At 41.8% G+C, this 22,357-nt stretch overlaps 1 protein-coding gene across 2 annotated transcripts in view; it reads left to right on the top strand.

Annotated features, from left to right (window-relative positions):
• Positions 1 to 5,731: 5,731 nt before the first annotated feature.
• pitpnm3 (PITPNM family member 3) overlaps positions 5,732 to 22,357 on the top strand; it is an 81,433-nt gene continuing 64,807 nt past the window's right edge. The window contains exon 1 of one of the 2 annotated variants that reach the window (XM_026377072.2): positions 5,732 to 6,142. In XM_026377072.2, the coding sequence (XP_026232857.1) occupies positions 6,055 to 6,142 (88 nt within the window). In that variant the 5' untranslated portion in view covers positions 5,732 to 6,054. Of the gene's footprint in view, positions 6,149 to 22,357 lie in introns of both variants that reach the window. The other variant, XM_026377065.2, reaches the window with a different exon arrangement.

The following is a 22,357-nucleotide window of genomic DNA, read 5'->3' as shown; positions in this document are numbered from 1 at the left end:
ATAAAGGGATTAAACACAGTAAGTGTCTAATTCCAAGAATTTAAGGACGTTGACTCTTTGGTTTTATTTGTTTTTCTTAAATCAGAATATAGAATAGTCGTGGTGAAAAGTGTCAGCTCTGAATTTAGAGTAAACACGATGGCCCCGGCTCTCTCTTTAGAGACAACATGAAAGCCATGGAGGCATAGTGAGGGGACACGTCCAGCTGTTGCACTGGGCCTGTGGAGACCAGCCTTTGACAGCGAACACTGACTGAATGAATTAGCTCACATCGAATCAGCTGCCCTTACTTTCTCTGAGGCTGGGCTATAATTTATCTGCTTGGAGGAGACACAGAACCACAATGTGTTAACTCTAGTTATACTTGTTCTGTCATGGGGGATTGAGAAACACGCATATTAAAGGAGTCTGTTCCTTTTCAGTAGCGAATTTCTAATTATCTGTTGGAATGATTATGAAATTTCAAAGACTTTTAAAGGACGAAGGAGAATGTATTTTCATTTCTGCCACCTCAGCAGCCACTGCTTAACATCCGACTGTGTGAGACAGTGTTCTCAGCAAACCAGAGAACAGTGAAAGCGGCCCCTTTCTTTTGTTATTTGCATTTAAATCTATATTTCTCTGTGGGTGGTGAACATTGTTGTGGTGCTCAGCTGTAAAGGTTTTAGCTCCTTGTGCTTATATTGAATTTTATCATGAGCACCCAAAAACAGATGCTAGCTGCATAGGCGAGTATCAGCCCAGCGCTGCACCGTATTATCATTTCTAATGGTCGGAGAGGGTCGACCTTGCTGCCATCCACCATTAACTCATTACCAGAGCTGATTTCAGCATGGCTGAGGACACACACGACTGGGAAATATTCATGATGTATTGTGGACTCACATTTTCACCTGATGCTCGGTACTTGCACGAGACGGATATGAAGTCTCGTGGTTCATTAGTCACGTTTTTTGTTCTCGAGGGATGTTCTCTTGGAGCTGAAAGTGTCCGAAGAATGATTTCTGCTGAGACACTGACTCTTCCCTGAGCTATCTGTTATGCAAATACTGCATTTTCCCCACAGCAGTTCCCAATGCAAGCTCCTTCTACTTCAATTTCTTTGAGGCGTTGCCGTTCCCCTTGTCATAAAACACCTGTGACTGAAAGCCAGCTGCTGATTGTTTGTGTCATTACTTCAGGCTTAGGTTTGCTTTGGAGGCGGTTAATAGTTGAGAAGTTATTTGCTGAAATGAGAGCACCAGCTACACTCACGCTGATGGATGGTGAGACTGAAAAGACTTTAGAATCAGATGTGAGTCTGAAGTAGAGCGGATCCAGCAGGTTTCTATTACAGTGTAGGACACGGTTGAGGAGAGAGCGCGACGTACAGAACAGCTCACTTCAGCAGGAGGAGCAGTGGAAGCTTTCCTTCATCAACAATCACCATATCTCCTGAGATGAGCCTCAGTTGTTTATTTCATGATCCGTGCACATTTGGATCATCAAATGGGATCAAAGGAGATTTCAGAAAATTGTCTTTGATGTCAGGCTTGATGAAGAGGAAGCAGGAGTAATGATGGCACAACGGAAAGACAGCCATTATTTAATGATCGTCCTGCACTGAAGTGTTAAAACTTATTCAGATCAAAGTAAAGATGAGCAATGTATGCTGTTGTCTGCTGAATGCATCATTAGGAAACGGAATTGTAACATATTGCGTTTTAATATATTAATAATGTTGCATTAATACTGTAAATACACTGATATGGGAGCGAACTGTTACAGTAGTAGCTTGCTCAAGTGTCACTCATTTTACCACATACTGCGTAGGCCTTAAATAGATAGAGATGTACCTCTAAATGTAGTATAAAGTACTATAACATACAGTATAAATAGTCTACAACCACCACTGTACATTTGATGCTATTATTGATCGTGATGATGAATGATGAAGGTTTCAGGAGCAGTAAGGTTTGTCTGTCACATATCCACCTGACACATGCGGAAAGTGAAACATAGTGAGTTAATCGAAGGTACAGCACAGTTTTTATTTGATTTATTTCCATTTTCCGCTCCCTCAGACTTCGATTTGACTACATTCCAGAGGAAAATATAGAAAATGTACTCCACTACATGATTAACAACAACAAAAAGAATAGCTAGATGCTGATATGCAGAGACAGACCGAGATCCTCAGCTTGGGGGAAGATGCTTTGTTGCACACAAATAAGGAAGGTCACTTCAACAGGATGAAGAGGGTTTTGAAACCGGAGAATTGGAAATATGCAGTGATGTGCGTGTGACCTAGCTGAGCAATAATCATTCAACGGTAGCTCAATGTGAAGAAGCGCCAGTCTGACTCAACGTTGTGGAAGAGTGCTCTCTCTCTCTGTGACACATATGCTGCAGAATATTTGAGTAGCGATCCTCATGTTTTTAAAGTGCAGGACTCACAGAGCTTTTTTGTTCACCACCATCCACTCAACTAAGTTGTAAATGGTGCTTTTCCGCCCACGAGGTCGCCAAATCGTTTTCTCAGACAGGAAACAACAACAAATCTGCACCTCGGGTGCTAAATTCTGTTTGCTCACTGCCAAGTATATTTTATGACTCTGTAACAGCTCCCAGAAAGTCTCGTGTTGCTCAAACAGGTCTTGCCTTCATTTTCCAGAGGTTCCACCGTGATTCTAGCACAATAAACATCTTTACACACCACCGACTTTCTGCGCAGCCGGCACTTTATTTTGTCAAACACTGAGCCACAGTGAGTTCAGCTGCATGGAGTTTGTACTTTAAACTATGAATTTCTTTTGTTAAGAGTATCTGCTCATGTTGTCCAGAACTAAACTTATGCGTCAGTATTTTATTAACAAATAAATCAAAGTGTTCTGGATTATGTAGATTCACTTTTTACATTTTTGAAATCTGGATTAATCTGGATTGTTTCGAATATTTTCTAGTTTAAAATTTTTTTTTATTGGAAAATAAATAAATAATCCAGATTATTAGACTATTTCTCATAGTCTAGATGATGGTGCGTAAAATGGTGTGTAAAATCTCTGTCTAGTTTTTATTTTTTTTTGTTTTTGTATTTGTCAAAGCTTTCTTGGAAAAGACATCCAGATTTCTTTTCATTGTTTTAGTATCCTGACCACTTTGATCTTATCTTTAAGTGAAATATTTCTTATTGTCTACAACACTGTAAAATCGACATGAAAACAAAATGCATTGACTTGCAAATCTGACAAACCCAAATTCTACAATAGAACATAGAAAACACGTCAAATGTTTCAACTGAGTAAATGAACTGTTTTAAGAAACAAAAGATAATTTAGTAATTGACGGCAGCAACACGTCTCTAAACCGTTGGTACAGGGTCTCGTTGACCAGACGGTCTGTGAGCGTCTGAACTGAGGAGACCAGCTGCTGAAGTTCTGGGAGACTAATGTTTCTTGTTCTTGTCTGATACAGGATTCAAACTGCTCAACAGTCCTGAGTCTTTGTTACATTTTGTGTTTCACGATGTACCAAATGTTTTTAATTGATGAGAGGTCTGGACTGCAGGGGGACAGTTCAGCACCGGGACTCTTCTACTACCAGGTACCTGTATGTGGTTCAGCACTGTCCTGATGTGAAATACGCAGAGACTTCTCCTCTAAAGACTCTATGATATGGATTTATCTTTCAGTGCTCATGAAGCCTTTCCAGATGTGCAGGCCCCTCGTTCCATATGCATAATGCCCCCCCACACCATCAGAGATGCAGACTTTTGAACTCAGGCAGCCACAGTCGCTCTCCTCTTTAGTCCAGAGGGCGCAGCATCCACGGTTTCCAACACGGACTCAGAGCACAGAACAGTTTTTAAAGGAGCTTTAAATTTTACGTTGAGGAACTTTATTGTGAAATAGTTTGTAGATGCAGCTTTTCACAGTTAGTGAAACTCTGACTCTCTAAGATCAATCATGTTTCTGACCTGTTGCCAACGAATTCATTGCTAAATATTCTTCCAGCTCTTCCTTGCTAGTACCACTTACTTTCCCAGTCTTTTGTTGCCTCTGTCATCAACTTAAACATTTCACATGTCTTCTATGTTGTACTGTGAATAAAATATTCACAATTCAAAATAATTCTGTTATGATGTGGGTTTTATGCAGTGTCTATTTTTGGAGCTGGGGTTGTCCTAGATCTTGGTGTGTCATGGGTAATATCAGTCTCAGTTGTCAGGAAAAGACAAATAATCGGATTCTTTTATTATATTCGACATTATTTTATTGAAAAATAAATCATTGATTCATTTTTCATTGAACTATTTCCACCAGATCTTGGTGCGTCACGGGTAACATCAGTCTCAAGTGTAGGGTCGTGCTGTAGCGTTGGACTTATGTCCTCAGCAGCTTGGAGAGAATCTTTCTTACAAAAGAAATTCACTTAATTCAATTAGCCTTCTTTTTTTTTTCACTTGGATCCAGTCGGAGCAGCCATTTGGTGTAATCAGTGCAATCCGTCTTGCTGGCTCCCCGGCCTTAAGGCTTTTTTCTATTAGTTTTAGTGAGTGGGATTTCAGCTCAATGTTCTGAGCCGGAGCCAGCAGTGTGTTGTCGTTGGCTTTCATGATAAATACAAATTGGCTGCATGTATTCCTGGTGGAGTTCTGTAATGTAGCGTGTCCGGCTCTCGGATTCCAGGGCGACAGTTGAGCCGCAGGCGTTTTCCCTCCATCAATATTCATTTGCGTGGATGAGGCTGCTGAGTGACGCTGCCACCGGACCATCTTTGCAGGGGCCAGTGTGACACTATGTGTGGTAGCAGGAGAGAGGAGACATGAAACACACAAATACAGCAGGTGTCACGTCACGGAGGGCGCCGCGAAAAACCTGTGTTACAGCGACTCACGTCGAGTGCTGCAGCGGGGCAGGTCAAGGTGAGTTTAAGGAATAAATTAGAGGCGCCCATTAGGGAAAGAGTCTGTCAGAGTAGACCAGATCTCACACCTGAACCTGATTCACATGCTTCCTTTCTCCTACATCCCCACAGAAAGCTTGGGCACAGTTTTATTTTGATGCTGTTGGTTTTGTTTTGAGTGACTTCTTGTCAAAAAGAAGACTGTTTTCTACCCGGGTGACTGAGCTGACACCTGCTGCTTGAGTGATGGATGGACAGATGACAGGGGTGGAGGCTTCCACTGGTCTGTCCTCACACCTCACCTCCTCTACGTCCTCTGCAGCCGATCTGGCACATCCACAAGCTGTGTAGGAAGAAACGTTAGTGACCTTCATCCGTTTTAATAGTGATCTTTGATCTTTCAGCACATTGTCCTTCTGAACCTCGTACTCACTCCTTTTCTTCTTTATATACTATCTTCATATCACACATGCACTGCGTGCACAAACAACCAGCAGTGATACTGTGATACATCCTCCTGCTCTTCATCTCATCTGCTCCATATCATCTATTAGCTTCATGCACGCCTACAGATTCACAGTGAACAGTGTGTGTAACATTTCTGTAAGCAACAACAGCTGTTCAGTGAAACCACATGTAAGCAGGTAAAGTGGGTTTCATGGATGAAGTCTCTGGAGCAGCTCATTTCTTCCCCCTTCTTCTTCATCTTCAGTATTTGGCAGAGTCAGGAGACGGTGTTGGGAGAGAGGAGGGACGCCCTTCAGCGGTCGCGGCCGCGGACGTGCGCGCACCGCTGGAGGCAGTCGAGCTGCAGACCGCTGCTTGTGTTCTGAGGAACTCTGAGAGAGAGAGAGAGAGAGGGGGGCGAGAGCTGGCTGGGCATCACATGTGAGCCAAGTCTGCACAGATACAACAACACAAAACCAAACCAAAGTGGAGGATTATGTCTGCGGCGGGGGCGGCTCGGCGCTCGGGGGGGACTTGACACAGGTGAAGGAGAAAGAGAGAGAGAGAGGGAGACAGAGAGAGAGAGAGAGGGGGAGCACAGCAGCCTCAACAGTCTCCTCTTCCCCCCTCTTCTCCCTCGGTGAGTGAGAGGAGACCGACACGGCAGAGCCCCCACCCCGCTCTGACAGGCGTCAAGGTGCAGGAAGGAGGCGCCGCAGTTGGATGAAGTGTCCGAGCAAACGTGACGGCTTCGTACCGAGTGACCGCGGGGACAGAGAGGACACTATGTCAAAGGAGGCGAGAGGCAGAGGTAAAGGTGGGGGGGACACACACACACACACACTACACAGGCACAAGGCGTCGCGCTAACAGGTACAGACCTGCGTCTGGTGCCGCTCGCCGGCTGCTGGATGGAGAGAGGATCTGGAGGAATGCGCGAGAAACCGGACCCGGGCGCAGACGCGCAGTCCGCTCCGGTCCGGTGGACTGTCCTCCTATGAGCCAGATGAGTCAGAGAGACTGTTTGTTTGTCTGTGGTGCCGCAGGTTTGAATGTGCATGTGTGTGTAAAATAAGACGGACTGACCAGATGCTCCCAGGTGAGGTGTCGGTGACCTACAGACGAACCCAAAGGTCGGTGGTCACACGTCCATCACAATGTGTGTCCCCAGATAAATGTGGGGGTGGGAGTGCTTTTGGCAGCTGCTCTGAAAATCCAGGATGTGACTAGTGGCACTAAAATAGGCTCCTTTTGCGGAAATTCCCATTCACATCGCAGAACCTATGGACCCGGAACACGAGGCGTGCGCTGCGCTCTCGGCATCTGGTGAAAAGCTGGAACAGAAAGCAGCCAGGTCAAAGTTCAACCTCTCCGAAATGAGGAGTTCAGTGCTTTTCCTATTAATAGCTCTCAGTTCTTTTCATGCGCTTCGTTTGATTGTTAAATTGGAGAGAGAGAGTTACGAGGAGCTTGGCCTCTGAATTCGTGACATTTTGCTGCATAAAAGGATTATTGTTGCTCATTCAAATCATTCCTCTGCAGCTCAAACGTGCCACCTGTTTGCTTTGTGGTGCATGTTTTGTTTTGTTTCTTTATTTTAGTAAAAGAAAACATGCAGTGAGTGTGAAGATGCTTTTGTTTATTGCTGCTCATCCTCTTCTGGGCCTGGGGTTGATTTCCACTCATGGAGCTAAATGCTAACTTGCAGTTGATGCAAACGCTTCATAACTCCAGCAGCAGCAGGGTGGTGGCATGATGAGCAGTGAGAAATGTCCTCAGCAGGAGGTGCTGGGTTGATTTCCAAGCGGCGTCACACACACACACACACGCCCGCCCCTGCTGAAGAGCCCTTGAGCAAGTCGTCTCTTCAGCCCCAGCGTCAGGGGTTGCTGCTCTTTGTGTGGCCTTTGTGCTCTGACCTTTTACCACGAGGCGTGCATGGATAGAGGATTTCCCTCAGGGGATCAGTGGAATATCAGATCGTTATTACTCTCAGTGGTGTCACAACACACGGGGTGGGGGTTTATTCCGTGTGGTTTGGGATTTAATTTTGCTGCCTCGGATTCAAGGTAACATCCTCGCTGGATAAGAGGCTGCGGTGCCAAAGAAAGTGGAAAGTCTCTGAAGTAATATAAATAAAATAGCAACAAGATGATCGAGCAAAGGCTGAGATCAGGAGTTGCATTAACCTCTTTAACTAATATTTAATAGCTGGGACAAGTTGTGAGCAGAGCATTGACATATATGGTCTTTTAAGATGATATGTAATGCATTTCTAAACAACGCCTGAGTGTAGGACACAGAGAAGTAAGAGAAAAGGCTAAAGATGGCACAGGTAGTCCGGTTTCTCCAAGTCGGCACATCCATTCGACTGTTCCTCCAGTCCACAGAGGAGCAACAACCCAGCAGCAGGACCAGGATCTGCTTATTTGTGCAAAGAGGAACATGAGGAGCACTGTGAGAGCCCAACACAGTAACCTGCATGTTTCTGATCAAAGGTGGATATCTTTGGAGACCACCAGCACTTGCTTTGGTCTGGGACTGTAATATCTGTATTGCGCGTGCACTAAATGATTCTGCTTCAGCTGGTAAAAAAAGGATAGTGGTAGCTCCAGATAACATGTATCACGCGTGCTGCTGCCGGCTGAGTCTGTACCGTGCGTGTCAACCTAAAGTGATGTGGCTGATTGATTGGTGTGTTGTTGTTGTTGTTGTTGTTCTCATTATCATTGTTTTTTTCTGTTGTCTGTTGTCAAAACATGATGGAATAGGCTTCTATCAAAGTTATATCAACCATGTCTTTTTGGTCCATGTCATTTTGCATTAGATATCTTATATTGTTTTATCACCCTGACCCAGTAGGCAGTCCATAGATGACAACTGATCCCACAGACTGGCCCCCATGTTGCTCTCACCTAAATCCTATTCAGCGCCTATGGGACATGTATTGGTGCATCTGATGCCATCAAGTACCACCACATACCTGTCCAGGAGCTCATAGATGACACCATCCACTGACTCATCAGGAACATGCCCAGACATTGTCTGGAGTGCATGCAGACATGAACGAGCAATACACACTCCTGAGTCACATTAGTTGCATTGATAAAATTCCCATAACTTGGATGAGCCTGTGATCTCAGTGTTGACTTCCATTTCCAGTCCATGGGTTGATGGTTTTCATTGTCTGTTGTTTTGTCTTTTGTTCCAAACGGATTATACATAGATTAGTAAAGATTTTCAACTGCAATACTTTGTTCATCGAGATCCGATGTGTGATTTTAGTGTTGCCTGAATTGTTTTGGGCAGTGAAAAATCATCTACATATGTTATCATAAGCCAAAGGGAACAATAACAAGCATGGGCGTGAGCAGCAGGGGAGAGCACAGTGAGCCAAATGAGGGCATGAATAAACGTGACTAATGCAAACAGCAGCATGAAGCTTGCTGAATCCTGAACATGGACTAAACTAACACCGTGGGTGAAACAAAGCAAAGACAAGCGTGAACAGAGCATGTGCAAGGAGTGAAGGACCTCAGTGAACAAGAGCCGACATGGGAATCTACAGAACAGGACCTCAGTCAAATGCCAACTTACGGTGCTGAAAAACAGCCGAGTCTGTGGCGTGATGAGGCGTTTGAGGAACAGGAAGAGAGGCATGCGCTAAATCATAAAGTGATGTGTTCTTTGAGGACAATCGGGGAGTGTGTGAAGGGAAGAGAAATCCATAAATATTGGGCTTGATGGCCTGAGATTGGCTTCACCAGGGTGTGGGAAGTGTCTGGTGGCAAAGGAGGAGAGTGGAAAGTGGAGGATGTGCAGCCTAAGTGGGTATGTGTGACAGGTGGCAGAGAGGGCAGGAAGGGAGGGGCTAAGACTGCGTGAGCTTGAGCAGGTAACTGAGGGAGATGCAATGGAAAGAAGAAACACGGCCAGACAAAACTGAATCAGGGTTTCAAGTGAAAGTGTGCTCGACTGTAGCTGGTGGAAAATCGAAATTCTTTGCAATCTTCCATTGAGAAATAGTCTTTTTGAACTGACACAAGTTTCTTCTCTATTTTACACATTTCCCAAACGTTCGCTTGAATATTCTTCAACTATTTTAGTATTTAGTTTATTCTTGTGTCCACCAACGGTACACACTAAGTCTGTCATCAGGTCTTGGGAAATACTACTGTATATGTGGACAAAGTGGCTCCAGAAGCAGCATAGCTGCATGACAGCTGAGAAATTGCCTCAAGCAATGTCACTCGAGTCAGTGTCCGTTGGAACTGCCTCGGCTCTGAACATGAAAAATATCCGGGGGTGTGGAGAAGTGATCCTAACACCTCTGTAGCCCACACATCATTTCTGCTTGAGGCTAGCAGCTTGTGGCTACATTAGTCCTCCTCCTGGATCCTAAATTTAGCTGCACAAATTTGTCCTACACTGTTTATTTCAGACTGATGAATACCACCGTTTCATGAGGAGGTGCCAAACAAGTCAGACACTAGAACAAACAATAGGAATTTGACTATGTCAGAAATATGCAAACAAGAACATAGGAGACCTAACAGGGCAGTCATATTAGAGCAGCATATTAGCTGTGTTGTACTGTAGCAGAAGTAGAGAGGGAATGCTTCCATGCTGCATGAAGTTACAGTGGCAAGAAAAAATATGTGATTGTATGTGTATGTATACTTTCTGAATTCATTTGTCATAAAACATGATCTGATCTTCATTTTAGTCAAGAGTATTAATAAATATAATGGGCCTAAAATAATATATCAATAAATAATTTATTGAGAACAACCATAAAGAGCTCATAGTGTTAGCGGAAAAAGTATGTGAACCCTTGGAACCCTTTGACTTTGCTCTGCACAAGAAGTATATGCTCATGAGAGCCATACCTCTCCAAAAGGAGCTTTCAGAGGATCTACAATCAAGAATTGTTGATTTACATAAAGCTGGAAAGGGTTACAAAGTGAAGTCAGAGACTTTAGAAATTCACTAGTCTACAATTAAACAAACAATCTACAAATGGAGACACTTTGGGACTGTGGCTACTCTACCAAGAAGTGGGCGACCAGTCAAAATGACCCCAAGAGCAAAATGAACACTCATTAATGAGGTAAAGAAACAACCCAGACAGACAGACAAAGATTTGAAGACATCACTGGAACTGACTAACATCTGTGTTCATGAGTCTACAGCAGGTAAAACATTGAACTAGCAGGGCGTCTATGAGAGGACACAAGGAAGGAAGCTGCTGCTTATTAAAAAGAACATTGCTGCACGACTGAAGTTTGCTAAAGAGCACACTGACGCTCCACAGTGAATACTGGCTAAATGTTTTGTTGGCTTTTAATTAATTCGATTTTTATATCACACTTAAACTCTACATCAAATCAGATTAAGTCAGTCAGTGTGTCTGGAAGGAAAAGCGTTCTGTGACACGCACAGCAGGCCGCGATCACTTGTGAGCGGAGAGAGAAAATTTATGAACGCCATAAATTCTTAAATCTACTTCTTAAATCACTTGTTTTTTGTCACTTAAGCATCAAAGCATCAATCTGTTCACATGACTGATTTTTTCATGTGGCATATTATTTCTATTTGTAATCCTTCTGATTTTGATCTGTATCCCAGCATTTTGAAGCAGTGACGTACCTGAGATTTGTACAAATATGCGTTAATTAAACTTGTTGCTCCTAAGATCTCTAAGAGGTACTTGTACACCCGACATAAAGCAATGTCCTACTTTTAGTAGACATCTCGAATGACAAATTAGGCTTTCTGAATGCATGGAGAAACTTGTATAGTGGATGTCTTCTTAAATTCACTTGCTAGAGGAAGCTGCACTGTGAGCCCTTACATCATTTCAGCCGAGCTCTGTAAAATCATGTGATCATTGCCATGGTCCAGCAGGCTGGTGGCAGATCGATGGCAATGTGCAGGATGTGTGAGCACACTGTTGGTGCACCCATATCTCAAACATGCTGTGCATCTTTTTTTTTCATTAAATATAATAAATAAAACTTGAAGAAGAGAAGAGCAGTTCTTACAGAAACACTTCTCTTCAATACCTTCACCAACATGGACAGCCGAGCCGTCATTTAGTTCTTTCACTTGTGTATGCACATCTTTGTCATTTTCAATTATAAGAGGCCTGCAGAGGATTCCATACTTCTTGATTTGAGTTTAAACTTTTTCTCATGATTCACTTGGGAGTAAAATCTGCAGTATTATCTAGTTTATGGACTCAAATAATAAGCATGGATGATACAGTCACAAGAAAAAGTGATGGCACTATTTGCAATTTCCTGGTTTTCTTCATAGATTGTGCAAAACACAACAGTCATGGTGACAAAAGTAAGTGCAACTATTTTTTATAACTAGTTGAACTACAATTTGCAGTTCTTCCTGTAGCTGTAGATTTGAGCTGCACGGTGTTCAGGAGGATCTTTGGACCATTCTTTCATACAGAACAGTTTCAGCTCAGACATCTGGTGTAATTCGGTCTGTGGAGGTCGTTCCACAGCAGCTGTATTCAGTTGAAGTCTGTGCTTTTTCTGGGCCACTCTAAAAGGTGGTCTTTGCATCTTAGAAGTCATCCTGTAGACAGTTTCCTATATGAAGTTTAGGGTCATTGTTCTGCTGCATCATCCAGTTTATACTGAGCTTCAGCTTGCAGAGTCATCCTGACATTATCATGTAGGATACCTTGATGAACTTGGAAATTCATTTTCCTCTCCATGGTGGCAAACCGTCCAGGTGCAGATGCAGCAAAGCAGGCATAAATCTTGATGTTCCCTCCATCGTATTTCAGTATATACACAGCTACGGGAAGTGCTTGTTTTAGATGATTGCAGCCAAAGATGGTTCAAACAGCTATTGGAACACTATTGTCATCACTACTCTATCATTCTGTATGTTTAATGGGTGTGTTCAGTGAAAACATGAGCTTAAAAATACTGCATTTATGCACAGTCCATGCCCTAAACCAGGAAATTGCAAAGAATGTCCATTTCCCTTGTAACTGTATAAGCATGCTGTATATTTCATCATTAACGTATAACAGCCAGAGTTTATGGACTATCGGAGCTTTAAAGTTTGCTGTGCCTTTTCCTGCTGCAGAAACATGGCTTCATGCCCAGATTCACCGACTGTCTATCAAAGCAGAACAGATCCCCAGTTTTAATCGTCCAAATATTGAAAGATAATTTGAGCTGAGTAATAAGGATTTAGGAATAATGAGGGGAAAAGATTTGGTACTGAAAATAAAACGGTGTGACTTAAATTCCTTTTTGAGATTTTCTTTGTTGTTTTGCCAGAGCAGTGGGGCTCTAGCAGGTTCAAAGATCTTTAGATTGATTTCCATGCAATGCTATAAATAGACATTCATGGTTTTAATATTATTGATCCTCTGAACCTCACCACACTATGTAAATATTTGAATTTGCATAGTGAAATGTATTAAAATGTTCTCTGTGGATTGTCATTGTGATCATGTCGTGGTAATAGCAGCATCCAGCTTAAAGCACCACTGTGACTTCCAGAGCCACTAGCCTGGCTGTACATGTACAGTAGATGCTAAGTCTTTCTGAATAAACAGCCACTGAAGGCAACTGTCAGATCTAACTTCTCATGAGGAAATACAGGTGCATATTTCCAGTTGTGCTCTGCTCCTTATTCAGTCTTCTATAAGTCTTTCCATTGGCCACTGAGGAGCTCCTATCCTCACGTCCATTTCCACTCCCATCACACTGCATGAGCTGCAGCCTGAAGCCAGACAGGTATGGAGCTGCCAAATCTCTTAGAGAACTTTTGCTTTTCTAATCACGCTCAAGCATCCCTCCCTCTCAGAGTCTAACAGATCCCTACTGTTTGTCCCCTGTAAGACTCTATGGACTATTCCAGCACTCAGCGTGAGGTCTAGCACGTCGGAGCATTTTGAATTTGATGAAATTGAATCAGCCTGTTTTTTTTTTTTTTAGTTGCTGTCTAAATAAAATAAATGAGAAGCCTACCTGCTGTTTTGCTGAGATTCAGCATCAAGCTAAAAATAGGGCTGAAGGATGCTGATGAACAGCCTCTCCTCTTTCTGTCTGTAAAGCTTAAGTAAGTGAATGCTAGTTTTGATGTTTTTTGCTGTGCTGTCTCTTAATAGGCAAAAGAGTGCTGACACATTTTCTGATTAACACTTTCACTCAGTTTAAGACATGATAAATACTTTATACGCAATATTATACTGTATGTACTGGCACCTTGCTGGCAAATGGTCTCCACACGGCCTGCTCAGCAAGCAGCACCACAGTGTTCACTGAATTCTGCAGAGGTCTGTGCTAATGCATTCAGCCCGTGACCTTTGTTTTTTTATTTGATCATACAAAACAGTGTTAATTTAAATTTAATAGCTGTTTGTCATGGGGAAGCACACCGGGCCTGTGTCGGGGGGAGTGGCTAGTCACAATGCACACAGCAGCTGGCACACTGCTATTTCAGGTCAGAGACAAAGTAGTGGCAGGGGACCAACTCACCTGGAGCGAGGAACAAGTCTGCTTGTTGTTTGTCACAGCCAAAAGTGTTGACGTCACACTGGTGTCTGGACAAAGAGCGAAAGGAAGAAACGGCCTCTTCTGTTGGTTTGGTGAATCATTTCAGAAGAAGCTTTTAGACTCTTGAAATAGACTTGATGAAAGCTACATCACTCTCTAATGGGAGACTATTAGCAAATGCTCTTACTTTAAAATCTACCAGCGTGCCCTGCCGGTACAGAGAACATGTTTTAACTAAGTTTTTAGAGTATGGGATAATTACAGTCGCTAATTGATTGGAAGCACCTGCTGGAGATCTTCCTGCCGAACCACCTGGCTTTTAAAGGTTTTTACACAGTAGAGCTGAAATAATTAGTCAATTAATAAATATATCCACAGAAGATTAATCAGCCCTGATTATCAACAAGGGGAAATTGGTTTGCAGAAGGCACCCACTTGAAGGTTCTTTAACATTTGCACCCACTTGAAGGTTCTTTAACATTTGCCCTGTGGAGCCCAAAGACACAGGACTGATGACAGAGTCTGGAGTTCCCAAAGCCAGGAGTTTGTAGCAACCTTAGAATTTTTGGTGGGCTGGCCATAATTATAGCCTTTGGAGAGTACTTTAGAGTACTTCAAACCAAAAATGGTACCTTTACTTTTTTTTGACAGCAGTTATGTTGAAGTTAATTACAGCTGCTCCCACCTGTCCTGCATACAGTGAGGTGTCTTCATTATTTAGCCCGGCCTCACTGATATCAATGCAGTCGTAGTCTTAAGTGAATGTACATAATATAGTATTCCCAGATCTCCTCGTGTTTCTTCCTTTACTAGATAGCTGTATTTAGGCGATGCTGTCTTCTCATCCACTAAGTGTCCAGTCTAAAGACCATAAAGTGTGCTCTTTATAATTTGTAGCTCTTCACATGTAATCATCCACAAGCTGGACCGAGAGGGAGGCAGAACAAGCTCAGTAATAGTGGTAATGGCCGAGTCACAGCACAGCAGTCCATTAACAGTCGATATGAGCGTGGATCAGCATAGCTGCAGTGCAGATAGATAGCATTCGGCAGGATAATGTCTGGAATATGAAACTGACTGATTTATCATTTTTGAGGAGAAATCAATCCCCCCTGTGTCTCTCATTGGCTGTGGAGTTGGATTTTAATTGCATGCTCAAATGAGGTTTAATTAAGGTAGAGAGCAGGCTATTAATAGATTTTCCAGCGACCAGGCAGGCATTTCTTCACTGTTTACCTTCTGTGAAGCATAGCTGTTCACTGAGGCACGACATAACACACTCAGTAGACACAGAGTCACAGTCTATTTGTCTCCCTTCGCGGCTGTCTAGCCAGCTCCATGCGATGCTCGTCTTTACTGGAGCATATTGCATGTTGAAAAGAGGGGCATTGGATTTCTTCTTGATGTGGCAGATATCACACTGATGTTGCAGCTTGTTTACTTGGAAGTGTTTTGCCTCATCCGAGAGCTCTCCCACACTTCCTGCCTATGTGTGGTTGCCATCAATACCTTTCTCAAAACCCAGAGCACTTTACAGTTACCTTCTTCAGCTCACATTGAAGCAATTTCCAGTTCAAAATGTTGATACTTTCATCTTGCATAGATCCATATTACTTGTACACCGTTTATTCATAATCAATTACTGAAATAAAAGTGTAGAAATACTTAGTTACTAAATTGTACCAAAGTAAAAGTACAAAAGTAGTAGCTCAAAAAGTCTTATGATCATACTATGTTTTTTATTACTAATCAGTTTCTGTAAAGTAACTATATCTATCTTAGTTCAAATATGATGTATCTCTATTTATCCATATTATGAAATAGCAGCAACCCTTTTTCTATATGTGCATTGGAAACAGTGAAAACATGTTAGTTCAGTTAAAAGGTGCTGAACTGTTGCAGTGTTTATAGAGAGCTGCAGCAGAAAAGTACAAAATGCAACAAAGTGTGATGGAAACACACTTATTAAACTAAATAAATCATGACGTACATTATGCATGTGACCTATATGTCACTCCAGCTTCCACTGAAGAGATGAAAAATAGCGGCAGAGGAAAACATCATCTGTGCCACATGCCCCCACAATTTCTTTCTGATTGAATGGGCATGGTAAACATATTTAACATTAACAGTTTTAATTTGTATTAATGATCAAATTTAGAAGTCAAAAACACTTTTGTGTGTGTTTATTTTCATACACACAGACACCGCTACTCGGTTTAGGGTACATGGCTCCTTCCAGCTGAGCATCACCATGTTCTGTGCTAACAGGGAGCCAGTAGAGCCACTCAGCTAAGTCTGCAGTGCTTCTACTGGCTACTGGAGCAAAAATTGAGCTGAGCCAAAATTGGTGTAATAAAAATACCACATTTTACTTAAAGGGACTTTGTATTAAATAGCAAAATTAATTTCATTTTTGTAACAAAATTTTGCATTTTGGACTGTGTCAGGGATATTAAAAGTCATAGGGGCATCGATTGGCTTCTTTACCTAGGCTTCCACCTCCAAGAGTGTAGCATTACCACTTAAGGAGACTGTAACCTTACTTAAATGAATGCATAAAACAAAACTATAATAAATTCCACAATTTCACGACATTCTGTTGAATTACAGATTTGATGTAGAGGATTTCAATTCCATTAAGCCTTAATTCTGTGTCCGCTTCTATCAAGCCACAACATTTGCTGCCTTCAGTTGCCAAGAACAAGAAAGTATGAAGAAGTTAACATGAACCCTGGCGAGCTCGACTGGCTCTTGAGTGCTGCAGATATAAACAAAATCCCGGCAGCCAGTCGCTGTATTGTCTTGCACTACATGAGGCACTGTTTCCTTTGTCTGTATGTGGCAACCTGGAGCTATTAATGAAATAGTCAAGGTGCAGTTACATATCTAGCCTGGTGTTGGTGTGTTGTATACATGCTTTATAATTACCAGAGAATAAGAAGAAACCCTTGATGTACCCTTGACAGCATGACTTGTTCTCAGTCACCAGAATTACAACTGTGCCATGATGCAGATCTGTGTTTATTAATGCAGTATTAGTTAGTGGATGTGTCATTTTACAAAAGAAGCCAGACTTAACCGTAAAGGAGCTCAGAGGCAACAGCAGATCCCACTAAATGAAAATGTGAAAAGATGAAACGCTAGAACATGTGGGGAAAAATAGTTAATACAAGATATAATGTGTCAATAAGCAGTAATTATTAGTTTAATTGATACAGTATAAAACCAGCCAGTAGTTTATTGTAACACTGCTGTGTTTCAGTACATTTTTTTTTGCCCGTACTCCACTTTGATATTTCCACCCCATGGGATCTATAATCCACATCGTTTCAGGAATTCCCACACCTTGAGATACAATTTTGAATAAAATATTTGCGCCTAGATGATGTGAGACTTGTGTAGGAATGATGCCCTTCTGTGAAAACCATCTGCATGATGAATTCAACTGCAGTTAAAGCCAGCTGTGTGATGAATCACCAGATGATCAGAGCCAGTATCAGTGAAACACCATCCTTTCTGGAAGCTTTACAAATGAATGACTTCAACTTAAACCCCTGAACTGTCTGATTGTTAAATATACACTGCCCATCCCAAAAAACAGTCACCACCTGGATTTAACTAAGCAAATAAGTAAGAGCCTCCCATTGGATAATTACTGCATTAATGATTATGATTCAGCTGACAACAAGTTATTTAACCCTAACTGATGCAGTGAGTAGCTTCTCATTTCTTTAACAACCATGTTGAAGACATATCCTGTGGTCGTGGAAAAGATTTTAATCTGTATGTGTGCTCAATTTCTTCTTATTTAATGCACATTCGTCAGATTATTTGGCTTATACGTGCATTTTCTCTGTCTTTAGCTACTGTTGCATCTTGCTTTTACTCCTAAATTATGTAACATGTAATAATTGGACATATACTATACATAAACTTTACAGAAAAGTGAACTCTTTCTCTAGATAGCTGGAGGCAGTAGCACAGTCCAAGGTCTAAGGCAGATACAGTATGTGTGATAGAGGAGATAGAAAGATGAATGAGTTCAGTTATAAATCTTTCAGGAGCTGCACTCATGCCATTTTTTACTTTCAGCCTTACCCTCCTGAATTCATAATTTTACTGCATCTTCAACAGCTGCCTTCCAATAGATAATACTGCCTTTATTTTGCAGCCCTGCAGATTATCATGTATTGAATGTTCCTGTAATCATATGTGCCTAGCTTGCAAATTGCAAAGAAAACACCATATAGATTAATAAATTATAGGGTTTGTTCAGAAATCACCTGAGTCAGAGAGAGAGACAGCTTCTCCCACTGTGAATACCAAAAAACATATGAGTCATGTAGGATGGAAGATGTTCTTTGCTCACTTATTATATGGTTAACATTCACTTTGAAGAAACTTCATGTTGTTTTTTGATCTATAAATACAGAATGGGCATATCTGCAGCTAATTATGACTAAGCGTGTAGCTGAATGTTTATTCAATTTTATGAATTCCATTACAGTCCTATTTACTGATTTGACGACTTAACCATTCTCCGTATCTATTTTGGTTTTAGTACAGTACATGTTACCACTTGGCAGTGGCACATCAGTTACATAGTTAAGCAAATGATACCCCGTTATACATATCTGGATTCCCAGATGGCTACAGCCGCTCTGACAGCTTGATTGCGTGTATTCATGGCATCAGTCTGTGGTTAACTCAGAGCTCATTACTGTTAAGCCAAGATAAAACTGAAATTTTAGTCACCAGAGCAATGGCTGGGAGAGATGGAGCCCCACAGCTCACCTCTGGCCATTTGCATTCACGTATGCTGACTGACTGAATCTCTGAAAGCAGAGACACTGATGGTAAGAAAAGCAAAGGCTCATTAATATCTACCTGCCCTCTAAAGTGTAATGGTAATTAAACAGCATTCTGGAAATGATTAAAATCCCACCACTAATTAATGGTGAAAATAGGCCCATTGTTATTAAAGTGACAATAATACCTTCATTGCATCAAGTGGCATGTTTGATAATGCATCTGTATTTACAGACAAAGGTCATTCTCCACAATCACAAAGGTGACTTGTAATATGCAGTATCCTGAGGTATATAATGCATTGATAAAGCTACAAACTGCTATTCAAACTAGTATGAGATATAAAATCAATCCATGTTGTATTGAGGTTCAACCATCTGCACAGTACGTCAGGTTTAGTCATTATCGAATTACAATAAATAAAAAGACTTACTAATCAAGCATTAATCGTTCAGTAGTCACGACTCAACATCCAGACATTATCTGGCTAAATAAAAAGTCTGTGCACCAAATACAATGTACTTACTAATCCACTGTTTATAAGGACTATCCTCACAGAAAATTCCCAAGACTGACTTATCCTGCTTTCAGATTAAAAGTCTAACATTTGACCCAGAAGCGTCCTGCAGTAGTACCTCCTGACAAATGCAGCACCATGTGTGTAGCAAAGCTGAAGAATCATATCAGAAATGGGTATAACCTGTGATTGGAATGGGGCCTGCTCCGGTAATGAATGCTGTCAGCCCGCTGTTTCAACTGGCTGCAGGCCTACGTGTTAACGCTGATGAAAGTGGATAATGGAAAGAAATAGATGAAAGAGGGATGAGATGAATCACAAGCAAGCTTTGTTGTCTTGCTCTGAAGTAAAGCTTTTTAGATAGTTACACACAGGATTTCTTTGAACAGAGCCCAGTGAAGTGGCGTCTCTCCCTCCTTCCTTATTTCCTATAAGTTGCACATTGAGTTTCAAAAGACAAGCTGTTTTGGTTTTGCGTGTTTTTTTTTTAATGTTGCAGACGAAAGCGACTGGGACTGAGTAACTGATGACGGTTGTTGTGGTGTTTTTGTAGGTGATTGCCTCTGAACACTGTGAAACGGAATTGAAGCTAATTAGTGAGGACTAGAACATCCTAAAGTCCACTTTGTGAACTATAGATTGGTATTTTCCCTGACATTACTAATACACCACACACCATTTTCAAGATGCACTATGCCAACTGGAAATTGAGTCTTGTTTAATTTTTGCTTGTAATTCTAGCTCCATTAGGTTTGAAAAAGGCGTGACATTTGAGCAGCACCTACAGGCAAACTAACCCTATGCTCCATTGTATTAGTCTTTGTGTATTATTATACGAAAGTGCCTGAAAACAACAAACAAATATGTGGGCTCAGTCTGTTGTCAGACGGTCTATTGTTCAAAGTAATAAGCCCAAATTTCAGACATAGTGTTGTAGTGTCTGGATGGATTCATTCAATTAAGTTCAGACCAAAGATTTTATAGCAAATTTTAAATTAAAATGAATAAAAGTTAGTTCACTGACTGTAAATCTATCTACTGTACATGGGTGTACCCCAGAACACGCCACCAACTAGGAGTGTCTAGATGATCTCCAACAGAAGGAGCCCCATTGAAGCGGCAGAGCTGTAGTGCGAGCTCCTTCTCTGTCCCCTTCTACATTTTCTGGGTCTGAGTCTGAAAACCTTGCAACTTCTCATGGCTGTTATAGTTGGGGAATGTTTCTCCCAGCGAACTGACCACAAGTCAGCGATGCTCCAAACATCCTGAAGAGCCAAATCCTGCAGCATGTGCTCCTTTCACGTCAGTGGATCAAACACACAAGACACCAGCTAATTAATCTGTGGACTTGCCACCAACTGGACAGGGGTGTGAATTACTTTAAGTTATAAAAGATTGCCCTCAGTGTTCTAATCTGTCAAAACACCAGACGGTCTTCAAATTGGACAAAAATTCTGTCAATTTTGAAAAATATTCAGATCTGACCTCAGGGCTGCATAAATAACATTAACTAATAAAAATACTCTGCTCCACAAGGACAGATGATTCGGTCAAGTGCTCGCTGTTTAAAAAGCCTCTCTACCTGATAACAAACCAGTTTAGGCCTGAAATGTTGTACTCTTTTCGTGTCTTTCTGGAACAGATTTGCTTTGCTTCTCTGGTTCAGCCAGTCACACAGCACTTTCATTTTGGATGTGATGCTCATTTTAAATACTATGTACACAGCTACAACAATCTCACCTAATATGCTTGGCACTACAATCTCATTAAACTAATGCTGATTTCCAATAGACTGTTCAGTGAAACAACCACAAGCCTTGTTGTAAATATCTACACGATGGAGGACTGGCCTCCCTGCCTCAGCCTGAATCAACATGCCAGCTTGCCATGATTGACTGGTTGCGAAGCCCCTCATGAAAAATGGCAATGCAATATGAGCACAATCATTCCTGGCTCCCAGGTACATGCAGCATGGTCTACTCAGATTTGCACTCCTGCTGGTTTGGTGATAGTAATCTGCAGTTCTTTCAGGCATTCACTCACTGTCTGTGGGAATATAGTGTACAGTAAATGTCCTGCAGGGAGTTACAGCGTACACTTCCATTACCCAGTGGGGAAGGCACCACTTGGTGATCGGCACAGTAGTGTGAAGGTTCAGTGATACAAGTAATTACAAGTTAGATTTCCTAAACTTTATAACGCATTCAAAGTGCATGTAAAGCTCCAGGAGAGGAAAGAATATAGAGTGCGTGGGAATCCATTAAATAAAAACAGATCAGTGTGAAGGTCTTGCTCATAACAAAAATCAAAGCCCATAACAGAGAGAGGTGTTTGGCAGTTGTTTAGAGTGGCAGCTGGCTGGGGATAGCGAGATCAGGAGTTTTTATTTTTCAAACTTTCATTTGCACGTGCTGTGCAACCTGTCAGCTTCTCTTCACACTCTGCGTGTGCTTTCCGTACCCACAGGAGCTCTCAGCACTGTCGCACACAGGAACACCTCTGCCTGTAGACATGCCTTCTCATGATGGCTTTTTCAAAAGCTCAGACAGTCGAGTAGAAATTGTGCACGAGAGTGACTGAGCACATTATAGATGCTGAGATCAGTCTTGTCTTTGTCTTTGTTTGCCTAGTCTGAAGTCAAAGCCCCAGTGTTTTGAATATTACTAAGCATTTTCTGGTTAGTTGGTTAGTTATCTGCCACCATTTTAACTGTAAACTGGGTGAAAACAGACAGACACAGCAGCAGCAACAGCAAGAAATGCAAAAAATCTATCACAGCACAAATGAACCAACACTAGATGAAGAAGCAAATAACCAAATACCATCCCACTCAGTGAGGAGATTACTGAGGTTTGTGGAGATTCTCTTCTATCTCATGGTAGACTTCATGCTGTGTGTGTATTAATGTCTGTGTTACTGCCAGGGAGGACGCCTGACGCAGCACGAAACATAAATGAGCAACTGGGCAAATACCACAAGCAGGCATGCCAACTATCTATTGTTTGATAGCTCTCTAAACACTGCTGACACACTGCAAGACTTCCCAGTTGCACTTTGCAGTTGCAGAAACTAAGTTAAGTTAAACCAGGACTAATGAAAGGAATCTGTGTTTCACAAGGAGGAACGACACACGTGCTGTGAATGTCCAGAGCCGTCACTC

The sequence above is a fragment of the Anabas testudineus genome, chromosome 13, assembly GCF_900324465.2.
Source record: "Anabas testudineus chromosome 13, fAnaTes1.2, whole genome shotgun sequence".
Taxonomy (NCBI): Eukaryota; Metazoa; Chordata; class Actinopteri; order Anabantiformes; family Anabantidae; genus Anabas; species Anabas testudineus.
This window is presented reverse-complemented; position numbering and strand designations above follow the sequence as displayed.